Raw genomic sequence first — 16,234 nt, forward strand, 5'->3', positions numbered from 1 at the left:
ATATACATTGAATCAGTTGTGTTACATGACACGAGAGCCTTCAGAATGCATACCCAAAGATGGGAAACTGTCGTTTTCATGCTGAGGTTCAACAAAACATGGATAGCTGTGGAGAAATGTAATTGAACAAAAGGGATGTGATCTAATGCTAATGGAGTGAGTGAGGAAACCCACCAAGGCTTGTCTGTTTTGGATTGCTGTTGACCTCTCTGTGCAGCATCCCTTCCTTCTGGGTATGAGGCAGGACCCTCTCTGGAATGGGGGTCCAGTGACCTACAATCAAACAAGTAGGTCAGATCATTTCTTTATGGCCAGGGTTAGAGTAATAATTTCAGGTTTTATGGTTGGCTTTGGGGAAAAGTGGTTCTGGTTTCTATGACTCACCTTGGGGAAGAGAGATTCTAGATTCTATGGCTAATCTCGGGGGAAAATGAAGGGCCAGGGACAGAAGGGCAGAGAGATTTTTGCTTCTGAGGTCTTCATTTTGGGAAACTATCTTTTGAGGCCAGCACAAGTAATAGCCATTTCTTTTCTCTTTCCTTCATTTACCTTTCAAAATAGAAACACTACTTTAAGGATTCAGAACTACTTCCATATGCTGAGCATTCAAGATTTGTGCCCTTCTTTCCCACCAAAAATAAATGTCAACAACCTGATAGTCTCTTGCAAGAGAAAGTGGAAAACTAGCATATCTGCTGAGCATCTAACATGCAGCAGGAACTACTTGCGCCATCATGGGTATTTTTCTCATTTAATCCTGACAGGGACCTTTGTAGGCAGATATTATTATGCCCATTTCATAGATCCTAACATGTAGGCACAGAGAGTGAAGTGCCAAAGCCACAGGTACATGACAGAGCCAGGAGTTGAAACCAAATCTGTCTAAACCCCAAAACACACAATCTTTTTACTGAAGATCAGATAGTGGCCATAACCACACGTAGTAGCCTACAGTCAGCATGCAGAGGCAGAAAGAGCCTTTGGAATAAAATGGGCTAGGATTTGAGTTCCGGCACTGTTACTTATGAGCTTAGAAATCCTTGTAAAACAGACTTGGCTGGGCACAGTGGCTCACGCCTGTAATCACAGCACTTTGGGAGGCTGAGGCAGGTGGATCACTTAAGTCCAGGAGTTCAAGACCAGCCTGGACAACATGGCAAAACAATATATAAAAAATACAAAAATTAGCCCAGCATGTTGGTGTGCACCTGTAGTCCCAGCTACTTGGGAGGCTGACGTGGGAGGATCACCTGAGCCTGGGGAGTTTGAAGCTGCAGTGAGCCGTGATTGCACCACTGCAGTCCAGCCTGAGTGACAGAGTGAGACCCTGTCTCAAAAACAAACAGATACAACAGTGGTTCCTAATTCAGGTTTTTTGGGTATTAAGTGAGATAATGCACGTTATATATTTTGCATACTACCTAACCCATAAAATCTGCTTATCATTGGGATAATATTAAAGAAACAGTATTGATAAAGAAGCTCAGCTTCTCAGAAAATGAGAAGTTCCTTCCCTGCTAAGTGAGGTGATGGATGCACTGTTTGACAAGACAAATCTCAAAGGCCTGTGCTGAGTGGAAGTTGCCTGCATGTCACTGGTGGTGTTAAGGAGGAAGAGGGGAGTTAGCTAAGAGCAATAATTGAGCAGAACACAACAAGTATGTCAAGGAGAGTGGACTAAACCAGACTCAGGATACAAGATCTCCAGTTAGGAATGTGCTTATTTCCTTTGCATTGTCTCAAATTTCCTGAAATTTAGGTCTGAGACATGATGACTCTAGAAGGTCTCCATGCTGCAGATATGTGGACTAGAAATGCATTTGGCATCCTGAGTCCTTAGAAACAAAAGAACACTTGTGCCTATTGCCGGCGCGTTTTACATTGCACGCTCTATAGTCAATGCTCAATAAATTCCTGTTGACTCTGTCTGCTACTGCAGACCCTGGACAGTGGCTTGGGGAGAGGATAGGCAATGGCTAAAGGTGTTTTTAGGTTTTTCAACAAAATTAAGTTGCACTCCCTTGTGTTATGAGACATTGCTTTTATCCCAGACCTCTCCAGGGTTTTACCATATTTATTTTAACTAGAGACCATCTTGGGAAACAGTTTGAACCCCCACTGGAATTTATTATTTGAAAGCCAAGTGGCAGGGAAAACAGGAATAACAATGAATGAAATTGAAAATAGAGTATTTCAGTTTAATAAAATTAAAACCAGAACAACACCTAAAATTTTTGGCTCTTTAGTGACCAAGACTTGGCAGAACTTTCCTCGTGAGCCTGGATCCAGGGGGCCTGTTTCAAGAGCAGGGGCACTCCTCTCTTTCTCTGCCTGCTCCCTTCTGCACTCTTAGCAGTAGGCCTGTGGGCCCCAGCAGATGGAATAATGGAACTTTGCCCAAACCAGCGACCAGATGAGGTTGAACAACTTTATTCAGAAGCAACAAAGCAGGCTTTGGTTCTGCCAATGGAAATCAGGAAGTGAGCTGTTTGTAGCTATCTAGAGAATTGCCTCATGTGCTTGTCTCTTAATACTATTTGTGGTAGCTGCATTGTGAAACAGTTTAATAAAGCTGGGAAAGACATTGGCACCTAGTGCTATTGAGCCCTCATTCTTTCCTCCACTGCCTTTAACATGTAAATGATATCCATCAGATCCAATCCTTTGATGGCAATGGAGGAGGAGGAGGAGGACACACGTTGCACAATCTCCAAATATCCAGCAGCCTTTCTGGATTTCTGAGTCCTATGGATAGTAAGTGGCAAATTCAAATATAAAAATATGCTTTTGCTTTCAAACGACTATTAATTCTCTGTGAGTTATCTCTAATAAGTGGGCTTTCAGAAAGTTAGTATAATTTAATGGTAATAGAGATTTTAGGCCAGACGCGGTGGCTCACGCCTGTAATCCCAACACTTTGGGAGGCCAAGGCGGGTGGATCACTTTAGGTCAGGAGTTCAAAACCAGCCTGGCCAACATGGTGAAACCCCGTCTCTACTAAAAATAGAAAAATTAGCCGGGCATGGTGGCACATGCCTGTAATCCCAGCTACTCGGGAGGCTAAGGCAGGAGAATCACTTGAACCTGGGAGGTGGAGGTTGCGGTGAGCCAAGATCTCACCACTGCACTCCAGCCTGGATGACAGCAAGACTCTGTCTCAAAAAAAAAAAAGAAGAGAAAAGAAAAGAAATTTTAGAATATGACAAGCCATTTCTATTTCAAAATTTCTTTACTTTTTTCTATTTAAAATTTAGACATGGTATTATATTTTGTGATAAATTCAGACAACTTTACATATAATCCCCCCACCCCTTTGAAGGAAAATGAAGAAAAAGGTCATTGCTTTGAATTGGAGTGGGACAGCTCTGGGTTGTGTGGACTTTGGCAGATTATTTAACTTCCTCAAACCTCATTTTTCTTAATCTGTATAAGGGGAACAGTAATACTTATTTGCAGAGTTTGGATGAAGATTTAATTAAAAGACCTAGCACCAATTCTAGACCATAATAAGGGCTCAACACTTCCCAGTTTCCCTTTAATCCCAGCTAGATCAATTTCTCACCCACTGTAAATGTCACTTTTCAAAATCGTTATTTTAGTATGCTTAACATATTAAAAACAGCCCATATTTAAGATCCTAATATTAAGTATTCCTGTTGAATAATTGTACAAAATTAATTTTACTGAGCAATGCTTTTATGTCTTCAGTTAATAAAAGTCCATGTTTAGTACCCGAGAGTCCTGTGAGTCTCTTTAACTGTGTTACGGGTAGTTTTGCAGGATTTTCAGAAATTAGGAATGTCAGTGGAAATTTTTACTTCTCATTATTTAGTGCACGGTTCTGTAAGATCTGTAATTTAGTGGGTGCAGGTGAGAGTTTTTAGATCACACCATCTGTGAAAGGCCTTGTAAATGTGTAGTGGAATAAACCACTGTTGTATAACTATATTGCCAAGAAAGACTTTCTGCAGCCATACTATCTTAGTATGTTAGAGTTTTTAAAAACTTAATGGCATTTTCAGCTTCTCTAAGGACTCCTGTTGTTCAGACTACTAAAAAAAATAAAAAATAAAATAAAAATTAAAAAACATGAGTTATTCTAGCATAACTGACCTTTATTGCAAATTGCCTTATTTTATCTTAAAGAGCAAATGTTTGGAGGAATAATTCATACAACTCCGCTTGTCCTTGGGAGGTAATGAGCTCTAATACTTCTCAGTGCTTAACTTTGGTGGATAGTTACGCACTGCCTGTCAGATTACTTACTAGATTACTTCCCTGATCGTTAGCAATTCTTGTCATTAAGTAGTCAAGGAAAATAAAAGACATGAGCCATTCTCTGTGTGTACATCTAGACAGTCATTTATGCATAGACACACACTCATCACAAATATCCCAAAAGATACTGCTTTTTAAAACTGATTCAACTAGGGAAACTTTCGTTTTCCTTTCATTCATTAAACAAATATGTCTAAGCACCTCCTGTGTGCCAGGCACAGAGGGTATTTAGTGGGAAACTAGCACTTATCCCATTCCTGACTTCTTAGTTCCCCCAGGTCCCTCCACCCAACAGAGGCCACCATAATCCTGATTTCTTTTGTTTCATTTCAGAGATATTCTGCACATATAAAGGATATATTGGTGTGTGTATCTTCTCATTTTTGTTAATCCAAGTGATAGCATACTGTACATCTCCCATCTTGGAGAGTATTCCAGATCACCCTGATTCATTCTTTGTTTTTATTACTGCATGGTATTACATTGCATGGTTGGATGATTGTCTTATTAGCACCCTGTTGGTGGAGACTTAAGTAATTAGCAGGGTTTTTTCTCTTCTGTTTCTGTGGCCTTGCTGTCTTTCTCCTGCCTTGCGTTTCTACTAACACATTGGTTTCGTTTCCTATCCTTAATGATTCTGAGAAATTGCATTCAACGCCACCTTCATGGAGACCCTCACCCTTGTATGTACTTCCTGATAGATCCAGACAAGCATAAGTATGTTAAATGTACTCAACAAGACCTTATCTTTTCACCCCACAAACTCTTTGTGATTAGCTTGTGATATTGATCATGAACTGCCTTTCAACTCCAGCATCCACTTCTTTAAATTGCAGGGACCTTGAGGAGCACAGACTCAGTTTGGCAGACATCATACCGGTCGTCTGGGCCTCTGTCACTTCAGTTTGCCCACACTGCTCACACTGATCAGTGCTCTCGCAGCTGGGACAGAGCTCAGGAGTGTCCTTTTGTTCCCAGGCCACAGTGGCCTCCTTTTCCTTTGAATGCCCTTTTATTTCCACTGTAATGTGGAGACATTTGAAGATCAGTTGAAGCACATTAACTTCAAATATATCATAATTAGCTCACTCCCTTTTGGTATGGCTCTATGAAGTGTATCTGGTTTCATTTCTGGAAACCTTAACTGTCAGAAGGTTGCTTTCTCACACTTGGTCATAAAAAATAGGAAGCCCCTTCCCAACTTAAGTCTTTAGAGACTTTGAGGTGACCTTGACCACTGTTGTTGCTTCAGCTGCATCTTCTGCTGTCTGTTGTTTCTGCCTTTCTTCATGTTGACATTACCATGCTCTGCCTCTGAGGTTCGGTTTCCCTTTCTATTGTTCCTGTCTTCGCTCTAATCCCCCCACTCTTCCTCTCTGTGTGTCTGTTTTCTGTAGAGCTTGCTTGTTTCTTTGACTATTTCAGTTTATGCCCCAGCAGCATAATTTACCATTCTGTTTTGTTATTTCCTCAGATAGTTAGTTGATTATTAGCTCCTTATTCTGGCAATAAATAAAATTACATTTAAAAATGTCTCAAAGAAATATCCTCTGTTTCTTTTTTAATTTTCAAAATATTGAAATGTTAAAGATCATTTTTAAATTGTGTTCTTTTTTTCTCCACTGTTTACAAAATTTCCAAGGCTCAACCTCTAAATTATTTATTTTTCTCATTGATCACTCTATTACCACTTAAAAAATTCAACAAATATTTAGTAAATCTCTGTCACGTACTGGACACTGTAGGCCCTAAAAACACAGACCAACTCCCTGTCCTCTAGGAATTCTAGGGAAGGCAGGCAATATATGTGATACTTTATTTTTTATTTTTTGAGATGGAGTCTTGCTCTGTTGCCCAGGCTGGAGTGCAGTGGCTCTATTTCGGCTCACTGCAAGCTCCCGGGTTCATACCATTCTCCTTCCTCAGCCTCCCGAGTAGCTGGGACTACAGGCACCCACCACCACGCCCAGCTAATTTTTTTGTATTTTTAGTAGAGACGGGGTTTCACTGTGTTAGCCAGGATGGTCTCCATCTGCTGACCTTGTCATCCGCCTGTCTCGGCCTCCCAAAGTGCTGGGATTACAGGTGTGAGCCACCGTGCCCGGCCTATATGTGATACTTCATTCATTCATTTATTCATTGGAGATGTAGTCTCACTGTGTCTCCCAGGCTGGAGTACAGTGGCACGATCTCAGCTCACTGCAACCTCCACCTCCCAGGTTTAAGCAATTCCCCTGCCTCAGCCTCCCAAGTAGCTGGGATTACAGGCGCTTGCCACCACACTTGGCTAATTTTTGTATTTTTAGTAGAAACAGGGTTTCACCATGTTGACCAGGCTGGTCTCAAACTCCTGACCTCAAGTGATCTGCCTGCCTTAGCCTCCCAAAGTGCTGGGATTACAGGCGTGAGCCACCGTGCCTGGCCATAGATGGAGCATATGTTCTAGAGAAAATGAAACAGGAAGAGGGAGCAGGGAGTTCACAATGGGATATAGTTTTAAATAAGGTCGTCAGAGAAGATGCTCGTTGAGAAGAAGCCATTTGTGCAAAACCTTGAAGAAAATGATGCAGCAAGTACTGGGGATTTACTGAAGGAAGAGTGTCCTGGGCGGGTGGGAGTAGCCAGTGCTCCTCCCAGCCAGGAGCCACCTCTCAGGAGGTGCATGCCCAGAGCAGCAAAGAGGCCACCATGGCTGGAGTGGAGCAAGTGGAGGAAATAGGTCAGAGAGGCTCCCAGGAACCTTTTTAAGCATGAGGCCTTTTAAGCCATTGCAGGGATTTTGGCTTTACTCTGAGATGAAGAGCCATTGGATAGATTTGAGATGAGGGAGTCATAGATCTTGTGCTATGATGTGTCATTGTCACATATTCTTTCAAGAGGGTGAATTACTAAGCCTTTGTTCTAGCTCATCTTGCAGTAAATATTTTCTGCCCAATTAGGAGGAAGAACTAGTGATAAATGACCCAATATTTTCTCTTCTCTCCCTTCCACATCCCAGATCTGTTGTGTAAATGCAAAGAACATTATTACTGTTAATGTAATTATTAAGCCACATCTCTAAGTAACCAAAAGCCATCAGTAATTTTAGGCTTTCTGCAAAGTCTCTCGATCCTGATTTAAAGTATTTATTTACAACTTATTTTGGTACTTCTTCCAAAAAAAAAGATGAGAAGGTGAGGTTTAAAATGAAAAACATTTAAATTTAAAGGCTATGAAAATAAAACTTAAAAATTAAAATTATGTAGGAAGAAGTAGCAATCCATACAGATGACTATTGTGAAGTGATTTACCACTCAATTTACCGATAAGCGGAATTCACAGTAACCAAACTCAGAAGGAAAACAACAAATAACATAATTATCTTTGTCTGATTTTTCCAGACAATAGCACTAGTCCTTGTACTTCTTACTCTAGTGCAGGCTATCCTGTGAACTTATGTTTCATAATGTCCTTTTTCTTCGCAAAACAATTACTTTCTAAAAATAAACTGGTCAATATAAATTTCACCGTATTTCTACTAGGTTGCTTGTTTATTTAGGGGGTGTCATTTCTGCTGACCTGCTAAAATTGTTAATTCACTCACCGTAGGCATTAAAATCAAGGTTGACGGGCCGGTCGTGGTGGCTCATGCCTGTAATCCCAGCACTTTGGGAGGCCGAGGCAGGCAGATCACCTGAGGTCAGGAGTTCGAGACCAGCCTGACCAACATGGAGAAACCCCGTCTCTACTAAAAATACAAAATTAGCCGGGTGTGGTGGTGCATGCCTGTAATCCCAATTGCTTGGGAGGTTGAGGCAGGAGAATCACTTGAACCTGGGAGGCAGAGGTTGCAGTGAGCCAAGATCGCACCATTGCACTCACCTAAGCAATAAGAGCAAAACTCCTTCTCAAAAAAAAAAAAGAAAAGAAAAAAGAAAATCAAGGTTGATGTTACATTTTCTTTTCTTTTTTTTTTTTTTTTTTGAGACAGAGTCTCGCTCAGACTGTTGCCCAAGCTGGAGTGTAGTGGTGCGATCTTGGCTCACTACAACCTCTGCCTCCAGGGTTCAAGTGATTCTGCTGCCTCAGCCTCCCCAGTAGCTGAGATTACAGGCATCTGCCACCACGCCTGGCTAATTTTTTTTTGTATTTTTAGTAGAGACGGAGTTTCTTCACGTGGCCAGGTTGGTTTCAAGCTCCTGACCTCAAGTGATCCGCCCATCTCAGCCTCCCAAAGTGCTAGGATTATAGACGTGAGCCCCCATGCCCAGCTGATTTTACATTTTCAATTGTCTGTTTCACTAGATTGTCTGCTACCTACCTTGTATCCTCTAACAGATAGTGTTCAGTCCCCTACCCCAACTCTAAAATCTAAAAAACTCTAAAAACAGAAGTTTATGAAAAGTTGTTACAAACTCATTCAGAAGCAAAAACTTGAACTGAAATAAAGATAATTTAAAAATCTTCATTTGTCCAACTTGCGAATATTTGCATGTTTTGCTACAGAAGTGGTAATAGGTTCAATTATGGGTGCCCTGCAGATTCCGCTGGGAGTTATGTAACATTTAGTACATGCATCTTACTACTTTTCCAAAATTTGAAAATATAAATTCCAAACCACATCTTCCTCCAAAAATTTCAGAAAAGGGATTGTGGGCTTGCAATAGCCAATCCTGGAATAATAATGATTGGAATAATGTAGGTGCCTAGTAAATGTGAATTGAAGTTTGATTAATATGAGATACTTAGAAATTAGAAACATTTCTGCAGCTGGGTCTTGTGACCTTGAGACCTCAGAGAATAAAATAGATAATTCAGTCTTTAGAAGCAGGACACCAAAATGCTTCCTTAATTGTTCTCTTAAGGTAGTAGTAATTGGTCTTAGGTCAGGCTAATAAATCCAGAAAGAAGTGTTACCCTATCAGTCAAAATTGTTCCTATTAGTATCCTAGAAGGTGCTTTTTGTGCCATTCACATATTTTTCATGTTGTCTCTGTATCTGTACTTATCACTTTGTATCTTTCTGTTTTTTGTTCAACATTTTTTAAAGGTGTCACATCAGCTTTTTTAATGCTGGTGATTTAATTGCAAAAGCACACATAAACAGTTTGAAAGGTGTGAGAAGAAATTGGCAAGTCACATGGGGAAACAGCAACAAAGCTAGCATTCAGTCTGGAATGCATCCACTGTGCAAAACAAATTCAACTGCCAGTGGGTCAAATGGTGTATCCTGAGATTGAGTGAAAAATGAGTTTGATACAAGAAACGCTTGTTTCATACAAAGGATACAGTGGGAAATATCAAAATGAATTGAATATAGGCTGTACTCTCACAAAGCTCAAGCTTAATAGGGAAAGCAGAACATGTATATAAAATAATAAACTACATAGCAGAACATACCAGACATCATGTGAAGATGAGTGGGGCTAGGTGAAATGGAGAGGATGGACTTGCAGAATACATGGATGAGAAGGACGGAATCTTCGCTGTCAAGCAGTGTTGAGTAGTAGAGATACACATAAACACATAAATTATTATGGAAAATGGTAAATAACATAATAGGAGCTAAGGAACCATAGATAAGTATAGTAGTCCTTGGGGAAGGTAGGCAGGAATTGATCTTCAAGCTGGTCTTGAGGGACACAAGAGTTTGCCCAGAAGGCTTGGAGGTAGGTCAAGGAATCTGTTCTGGGCAGAATAAGATGCTTGTTGTTTGAAGTATCACTAACAGGACAGTTACATACAGTAACTCTTTATATTTTATTGTCATTGCAGGTGAATCAAACATCCCTTCTGGAACAATACAGAGTAGGAAAGGTTTGCAGAATAAGAGTCAGTTTAGGACCATTGCACCAAAAATTGTGCCCAAAGTCCTAACGTCCAGAATGCTGCCATGTCATTCACCGTCACGCTCTGATCAGGTGAATCTGGGACCCTCCATCAACTCCAAGCCGCTGGGGATGTCCACCCAGAACTATGCTCTCATGCAGGTTGCTGGCCAGGAGGGGACATTTTCTCTTGTTGCTCTGCCACATGTTGCCTCAGCTCAGCCAATTCAGAAACCCAGAATGTCCCTACCTGAAAATCTGAAACTTCCTATTCCTCGATATCAACCCCCTAGAAATAGCAAAGGATCAAGAAAGAAACCCATGCTGATCTTTCCTAAGAGTGGCTGTAGCAAGGCTCCTGCCCAAACCGAAATGTGTCCTCAGATGTCCCCTTCCCCATCTCACCACCCTGAACTCCTGTACAAACCCAGTCCATTTGAGGAAGTGCCATCACTAGAACAAGCCCCAGCCAGCATTAGCACAGCTGTGCTGACCAATGGAAGTGACCATGGGGACTTGAGACCACCAGTGACCAACACCCATGGCAGTCTGAACCCTCCTGCCACCCCAGCATCATCCACACCAGAGGAGCCTGCCGAGCAGGACCTCACAAATCTTTCAGGGAAAGCACACTTTGTAAGCAAGATAACATCTAGTAAACCTTCTGCTGTTGCCAGTGAAAAATTTAAAGAACAAGTTGATCTTGCAAAAACCATGACCAGTTTATCACCAACCATTCTTGGCAATGCAGTTCAGTTGATCTCTTCAGTCCCCAGAGGGAAACTGCCAATCCCACCCTACTCAAGAATGAAGGCAATGGAGGTTTATAAAATCAAATCAGATGCTAACATTGCAGGTTTTTCTTTACCAGGACCTAAGGCCGACTGTGATAAGATATCCTCCACCACAGAAGGCTTTAATGCAGCCACCAAGGTGGCAAGCAAGCTACCTGTTCCACAAGTGTCACAGCAGAGTCCCTGTGAAAGTGCCTTTTGTCCACCCACCAAACTTGATCTCAACCACAAAACAAAACTGAACAGTGGAGCAGCAAAGAGAAAAGGAAGAAAACGGAAGGTACCAGATGAAATTTTGGCATTTCAGGGAAAAAGGAGGAAATGTATCATTAGTAAGTGTAGAGATGGCAAAGAAAGAGTAAAAAATGATCCCCAAGAATTCAGAGACCAAAAGCTGGGGACCCTGAAAAAATATCGTAGCATTATGCCCAAACCTGTCATGGTCATACCCACTTTGGCCCCCCTGCCTTCTCCAACTACACTACAGTCCCAGATGCTTGGGGGCCTAGGACAGGATGTTTTGTTACATAATTCACTCACTCCTAAATATCTTGGCTGTAAGCAAGACAACAGCTCTTCCCCTAAGCCCAGCTCCGTGTTCAGAAATGGATTCTCTGGCATTAAGAAGCCTTGGCACAGATGTCACGTCTGCAACCACCACTTCCAGTTCAAACAGCACCTTCGAGACCACATGAATACACACACCAACAGACGCCCTTATAGTTGTCGGATTTGTCGCAAGTCCTACGTACGTCCTGGCAGCCTGAGCACACACATGAAACTTCATCATGGTGAGAACCGGCTGAAGAAACTCATGTGTTGTGAGTTTTGTGCAAAAGTGTTTGGCCATGTCCGCGTCTATTTTGGTCATCTGAAAGAAGTGCATAGAGTTGTGATCAGCACTGAGCCCGCGCCCAGTGAACTGCAGCCAGGAGACATACCAAAGAACAGAGACATGAGTGTGCGAGGCATGGAGGGATCATTGGAGAGGTGAGTACCGATGGAATGGAGACCTGGCAAGAGAGTCTGTTTTGATTTGGGGAAGGGGGGAAGATATCATATTCAGAAAGGAGAGTTTATAAAACATCCCTTGGATTAAGATTTCGTGAAGTAGCTATGTATACCTCCTAGTTCTGTGAAGAATAATCTTGTTTCTCTCTGGTTTCTGATCATCCATATTTGGAATTACCCTAACCAATCTAGTAAAGTATTGTATATAGTTCCAGTGGTCTTTACAAGTAATTTCCCCCAAAATCACATCCACAGAATTTGCGTTATTTTAAACAGCATCGTTTGCCCCAAAATGCAGCATGACCCATGGTTGGGGACCCAGAGTGGGTGGGTCTGTCATGTTGACCCTACCTTAAGATACCCAGACCCCACCCTCTTCATTTGCCCTGTCTTTCCCATCAGTTCGGGTTCACTCTTTCTGGTGTCATTCCTTTTTGCAAGCACTGCTTCCTAGTATTATTGCTATGGGATCCTTGGGGTGTCATTTCACCAGCCAGAAACCTCTGTGGCCAGTGGCGCCTTGGCCTGAATTTTGCTCTGGCCCGTTAGGCTCGTTCCACCCACTCGGCCTGGCAGGCTGCACTCAGCTCATGCTACCGGCCTGGATCCCACGCCTGCCAAGGGCGAGCCAGGCACAGAGTGGTAAGGGATGTGTGAGCGAGCATGGGGTCTGGCCACTGCACATAGGCAGGCACGCCGGCTGCTGCTGCAGGCCAGGCAGCTCCAGGTGCCACCTCCCTGCAAGGCTGTGGCTGGACCAGGCACATCACAAGCAGCTTCCACGGCTGGCACCAGGAACATAATGTTGCCCAGAAGCTTGGAGACTAGGGAGTCACTGCCCTGGCTCAGGGGGCTCCCGGGTCAGAGCTCCCCAAAGGGCTGCAGCTCTTCTCTTCACCTGCTGTGTGGCAAGCAAGGGGCGTGTTTCAGCCTATTTGTGTTACAGCTCTCTTAGCCCCACCATTTGGCAGGTCCCGAGTTCTTGTCCTGTGTTCAGGAAGAATGAGGTACACAGAGAAGTAGAGGGTAAGCAAGATGAAGAGGAGCTTTATTGAGTGATAGAACAGCTCAGAGTTGAACTGCAGGGGGCAGTTCCTTTCTGCAGCCAGGTTTTCCCAACTAACATTCAGCTCTTAGCAGAGAGGGTAGCTCCTCTCTGCAGGCAAGTCATCCCCATCATCTCTTCTGCTCTCAGGAGAGAGGGTAGCTCCTCTCTGCCACTGGTCGTCCCATTGTCTCTTCAAGTCTGGCTAAGTCCGGGGCTTTTATGTGCCTCAGAGGAGAGGAAATGCATGCAGTTGGTCCATGGGCGGTCATGGACAGACCCAGAAAAGCACCACGAGTTCCCACTCCAGTCCACATGACCGGCAGCCTGGCCCCCAGGCTTCAGGGCTTCCCTGGCTTGAAGGTGGGACTTCACCGGGGACCTCCCCCTTTCTGCCCAGGAGCTTCTTTGCCCCCTGCTTCTGTTTATGGCACCCAGGCTGTTCATGCTGAGGGGGCACCTGCAGGCCGGCACCAAGCTGTCCTCAGCGCCCCTTCCTCAGCCTCCCTCCCATGCTTATCGGCACCCAAAGTCTGGAGTGGGCCGATGGGGTAGGGGGTGGGCATATCAGCACTGCCTCGAGCGTGTGCACACCCAACCAGGTTACAGCAGTGCCCAGGCTCAGCCCCAGCCTTGCTTTGAGACTGGAGCAGGTGCTGACAGCAGGGAGAAGCCAGGCAGCAGGAGCAGGTGCTTCTTGAGCCTGTGGGGGTAAAGGGGCCTTTCTGGACCCCTGAGAGTGCAGACATGCCTGAATCCGCAGCCACAGCAGGGTAGCTACAGTGATGCCTGGGAGGGCAGGAGGGCTCCTGCCTGCTCCCAGCTTCCAAGAGCACAGGGGTGCCTGGGTCACAGCTGCGGCTTGGGCAGCTGCAGGCAGTTGTGCCTGGGAAGCTCCCACCCCGTCAACTTGGAAAGTGCAGGGCTCCTGCTTGTCCCCAGCTCCCACCGGCTCCATGAAGCGTGGCACCGCCCCTGGCCCAGCTCTGCCTCAGGGCCCCTCTCTACCCACTCCTGCATGCCCTAGTGTGCTGTTTCCCCTGCCAGCAGGTGACTCAGCCTGGCCCCATCGCAGTGGCTCTCAGGGTGGCAGGTTTCGGGGACTGCCCACCTCCTCTCTATGTTTTCCCAACAGCAACAGCAGGCAAGGTGCACGTGGCGCAGTGGCCCTGGCCAACCCCGCACAAATGAACCTGACACTCTCAAGGCTAGCCCCACAAGTCCTGGCTGCACCTTCAGCCGGGTGCTTACTGGCTCCTTTCTGAATATGAAATCTTCCCCTCTTCCCCAAATCAAAACAGACACTCTTGCCAAATGTAGTTTGGACATTGTACCTAAAAATCAAAATCTAACTCTAGGAAAAGGAGGAAGAAGTGAGATTTCATGGTTCGTTAGTGAAAGGCACAGAGGTCTTAAAGGGGACAGAAACGTCTAAGAAAAAGGAGAAACTCTAGAAAAGCAAGGAAGAAATAGGATAGGCACCCTTTATTTTTACTGAACATGACAGAGTGAGCCAAAATTGAATAGAAGGTATTGGTGCTCAAGGTTAGGGAGAGCCACAGTGGGTAGGGTGGGACCGTTACCTTCAACAGAACCGAGAGTGTTCCCGTGCCCTTCACGCGCTCTTACATGACTCTTCCACGTGATTGCTCCTGTCCCTGTGGTAACCAAAGACGAGTTAGCTCGCCTGGGACAGATGCGTGAAGAGGACTGTTGACTAAATGAACCCTGGTAGCTGGAGAAATGTGTGGCCACAAGCAGGAGTGACAGTTGGTATTCACCGCGGTCCTTGCAGAAGGTCTTCCCAGGCGCTCTCTGTTTACCCCAGCCCTTGTCTTTCTCATCAGTATATGTTTTAGATCGCTGAAGGCTGACAACTGAGAGGAAAGGTTCCAATTGCATTTTTCCATGAAATCTTACCTTCACTATTTTTGGCCTTTTCAGGGAAAACAAGTCCAACCTGGAAGAAGACTTCCTTCTAAACCAGGCAGACGAAGTCAAATTACAAATCAAATGTGGTCGTTGTCAGATTACTGCTCAGTCTTTTGCGGAAATAAAATTTCATTTACTTTATGTTCACGGAGAGGAAATTCAGGGCAGGCTACAAGAAGGGACCTTCCCAGGAAGCAAGGGGACTCAGGAAGAGTTGGTGCAGCACGCTAGCCCCGACTGGAAAAGGCATCCTGAGAGAGGGAAGCCGGAGAAGCTTCATTCCTCCTCCGAGGAATCACACGCATGCCCGAGACTGAAAAGGCAGCTCCACCTTCATCATCAGAATGACGTGGAAATGTTCATGGAAAATGAAGGACCCCAGTCAGGAACCAACAAGTCAAGGGAAACCTGTCAGGGCCCTGAGTGTCCCGGCCTCCACACGGTTCTCTTGTGGTCCCGTTCAGGCTTTAACTGCCTGCTTTGTGCAGAGATGCTGGGACGGAAAGAGGACCTCCTCCACCACTGGAAGCACCAGCATAACTGTGAGGACCCTTCCAAACTGTGGGCTATTTTAAATACAGTCTCCAACCAGGGAGTGATCGAACTTTCCAGTGAAGCTGAGAAATGAGACCCCAGGGCAGCCCGGGGTTAAGGAGAGAGCTCTGCTGCCACCTTCCTTCAGAGCTTCGTGCTTTATGGTGGTGCTTAGTCACAAAGATCAAACAACAGGATTGGTGTGAGTGAACAGAAATGATTTTTGTACATGGTTTTATTTTCTTACGAAATAAAATATGTGTTCTCAAGCATATTTTTCTAACTATATGCAGCCTTATTTTAAAATATGCACTGATTCTTAATATCTTAGACTTTCAGAATAAATAAAAAGATCAGAATTTGGAGATTGAAATTTAGAAGAATACAGGCTGTTCTTCAAATACAGCTCTCAGTGAAAACGTGTGTGTGTCCTTCCTTTTGTTCAGATGTTTTCTGCTTATTTAGATTGACAAATGTCAAAAATGTCCAGGCAGCAAAACCCTTTTAGTCTCAACCATGGTATCAAGTTAGATGGTAAATGCTGATATTTATTAAAGTCTCTGGTTTATTTGAATATGATATAGAGCAGTATTTTAATAAGATTGTCATCTACAATAATTTAAAATCCATGTTTTCAGGACTCAGATTTTTGTTTCTTGTAATTTTGCTGTTTTCTTAAATGCACATTTCATTGAAGATTAGTTGTTGGCAAGTCTTATAGCTGTAGTGTTCCATATCAAAATAATTTTTTAAAAAATTTAGTACTTCAGCTAATAAAAAGTCTACTTGCTTGGTAAAAAGTTATTTTCAAGTAGTCCTTAGGGCCAGAAAAT

The 16,234-nt window shown here is 43.9% G+C and overlaps 1 protein-coding gene across 5 annotated transcripts in view; it reads left to right on the top strand.

Moving 5' to 3' along the window:
- The window catches only part of ZNF438 (zinc finger protein 438), a 186,886-nt gene extending 171,065 nt beyond the window's left edge, over positions 1–15,821 (top strand). For 2 of the 5 annotated variants that reach the window (XM_058436571.1, XM_058436572.1), the window contains 2 exons: positions 10,033–11,869; positions 14,880–15,821. In XM_058436571.1, coding sequence (XP_058292554.1) covers positions 10,033–11,869; positions 14,880–15,495 — 2,453 coding nt within the window. In that variant the 3' untranslated portion in view covers positions 15,496–15,821. Of the gene's footprint in view, positions 1–2,654; positions 2,755–10,032; positions 11,870–14,879 lie in introns of all 5 variants that reach the window. The other 3 variants (XM_058436573.1, XM_032144305.2, XM_058436570.1) reach the window with 2 other exon arrangements.
- The last annotated feature ends 413 nt before the right edge of the window (positions 15,822–16,234 follow it).

This window comes from Hylobates moloch, unplaced genomic scaffold, assembly GCF_009828535.3.
Source record: "Hylobates moloch isolate HMO894 unplaced genomic scaffold, HMol_V3 SCAFFOLD_3, whole genome shotgun sequence".
Lineage (NCBI taxonomy): Eukaryota > Metazoa > Chordata > Mammalia > Primates > Hylobatidae > Hylobates > Hylobates moloch.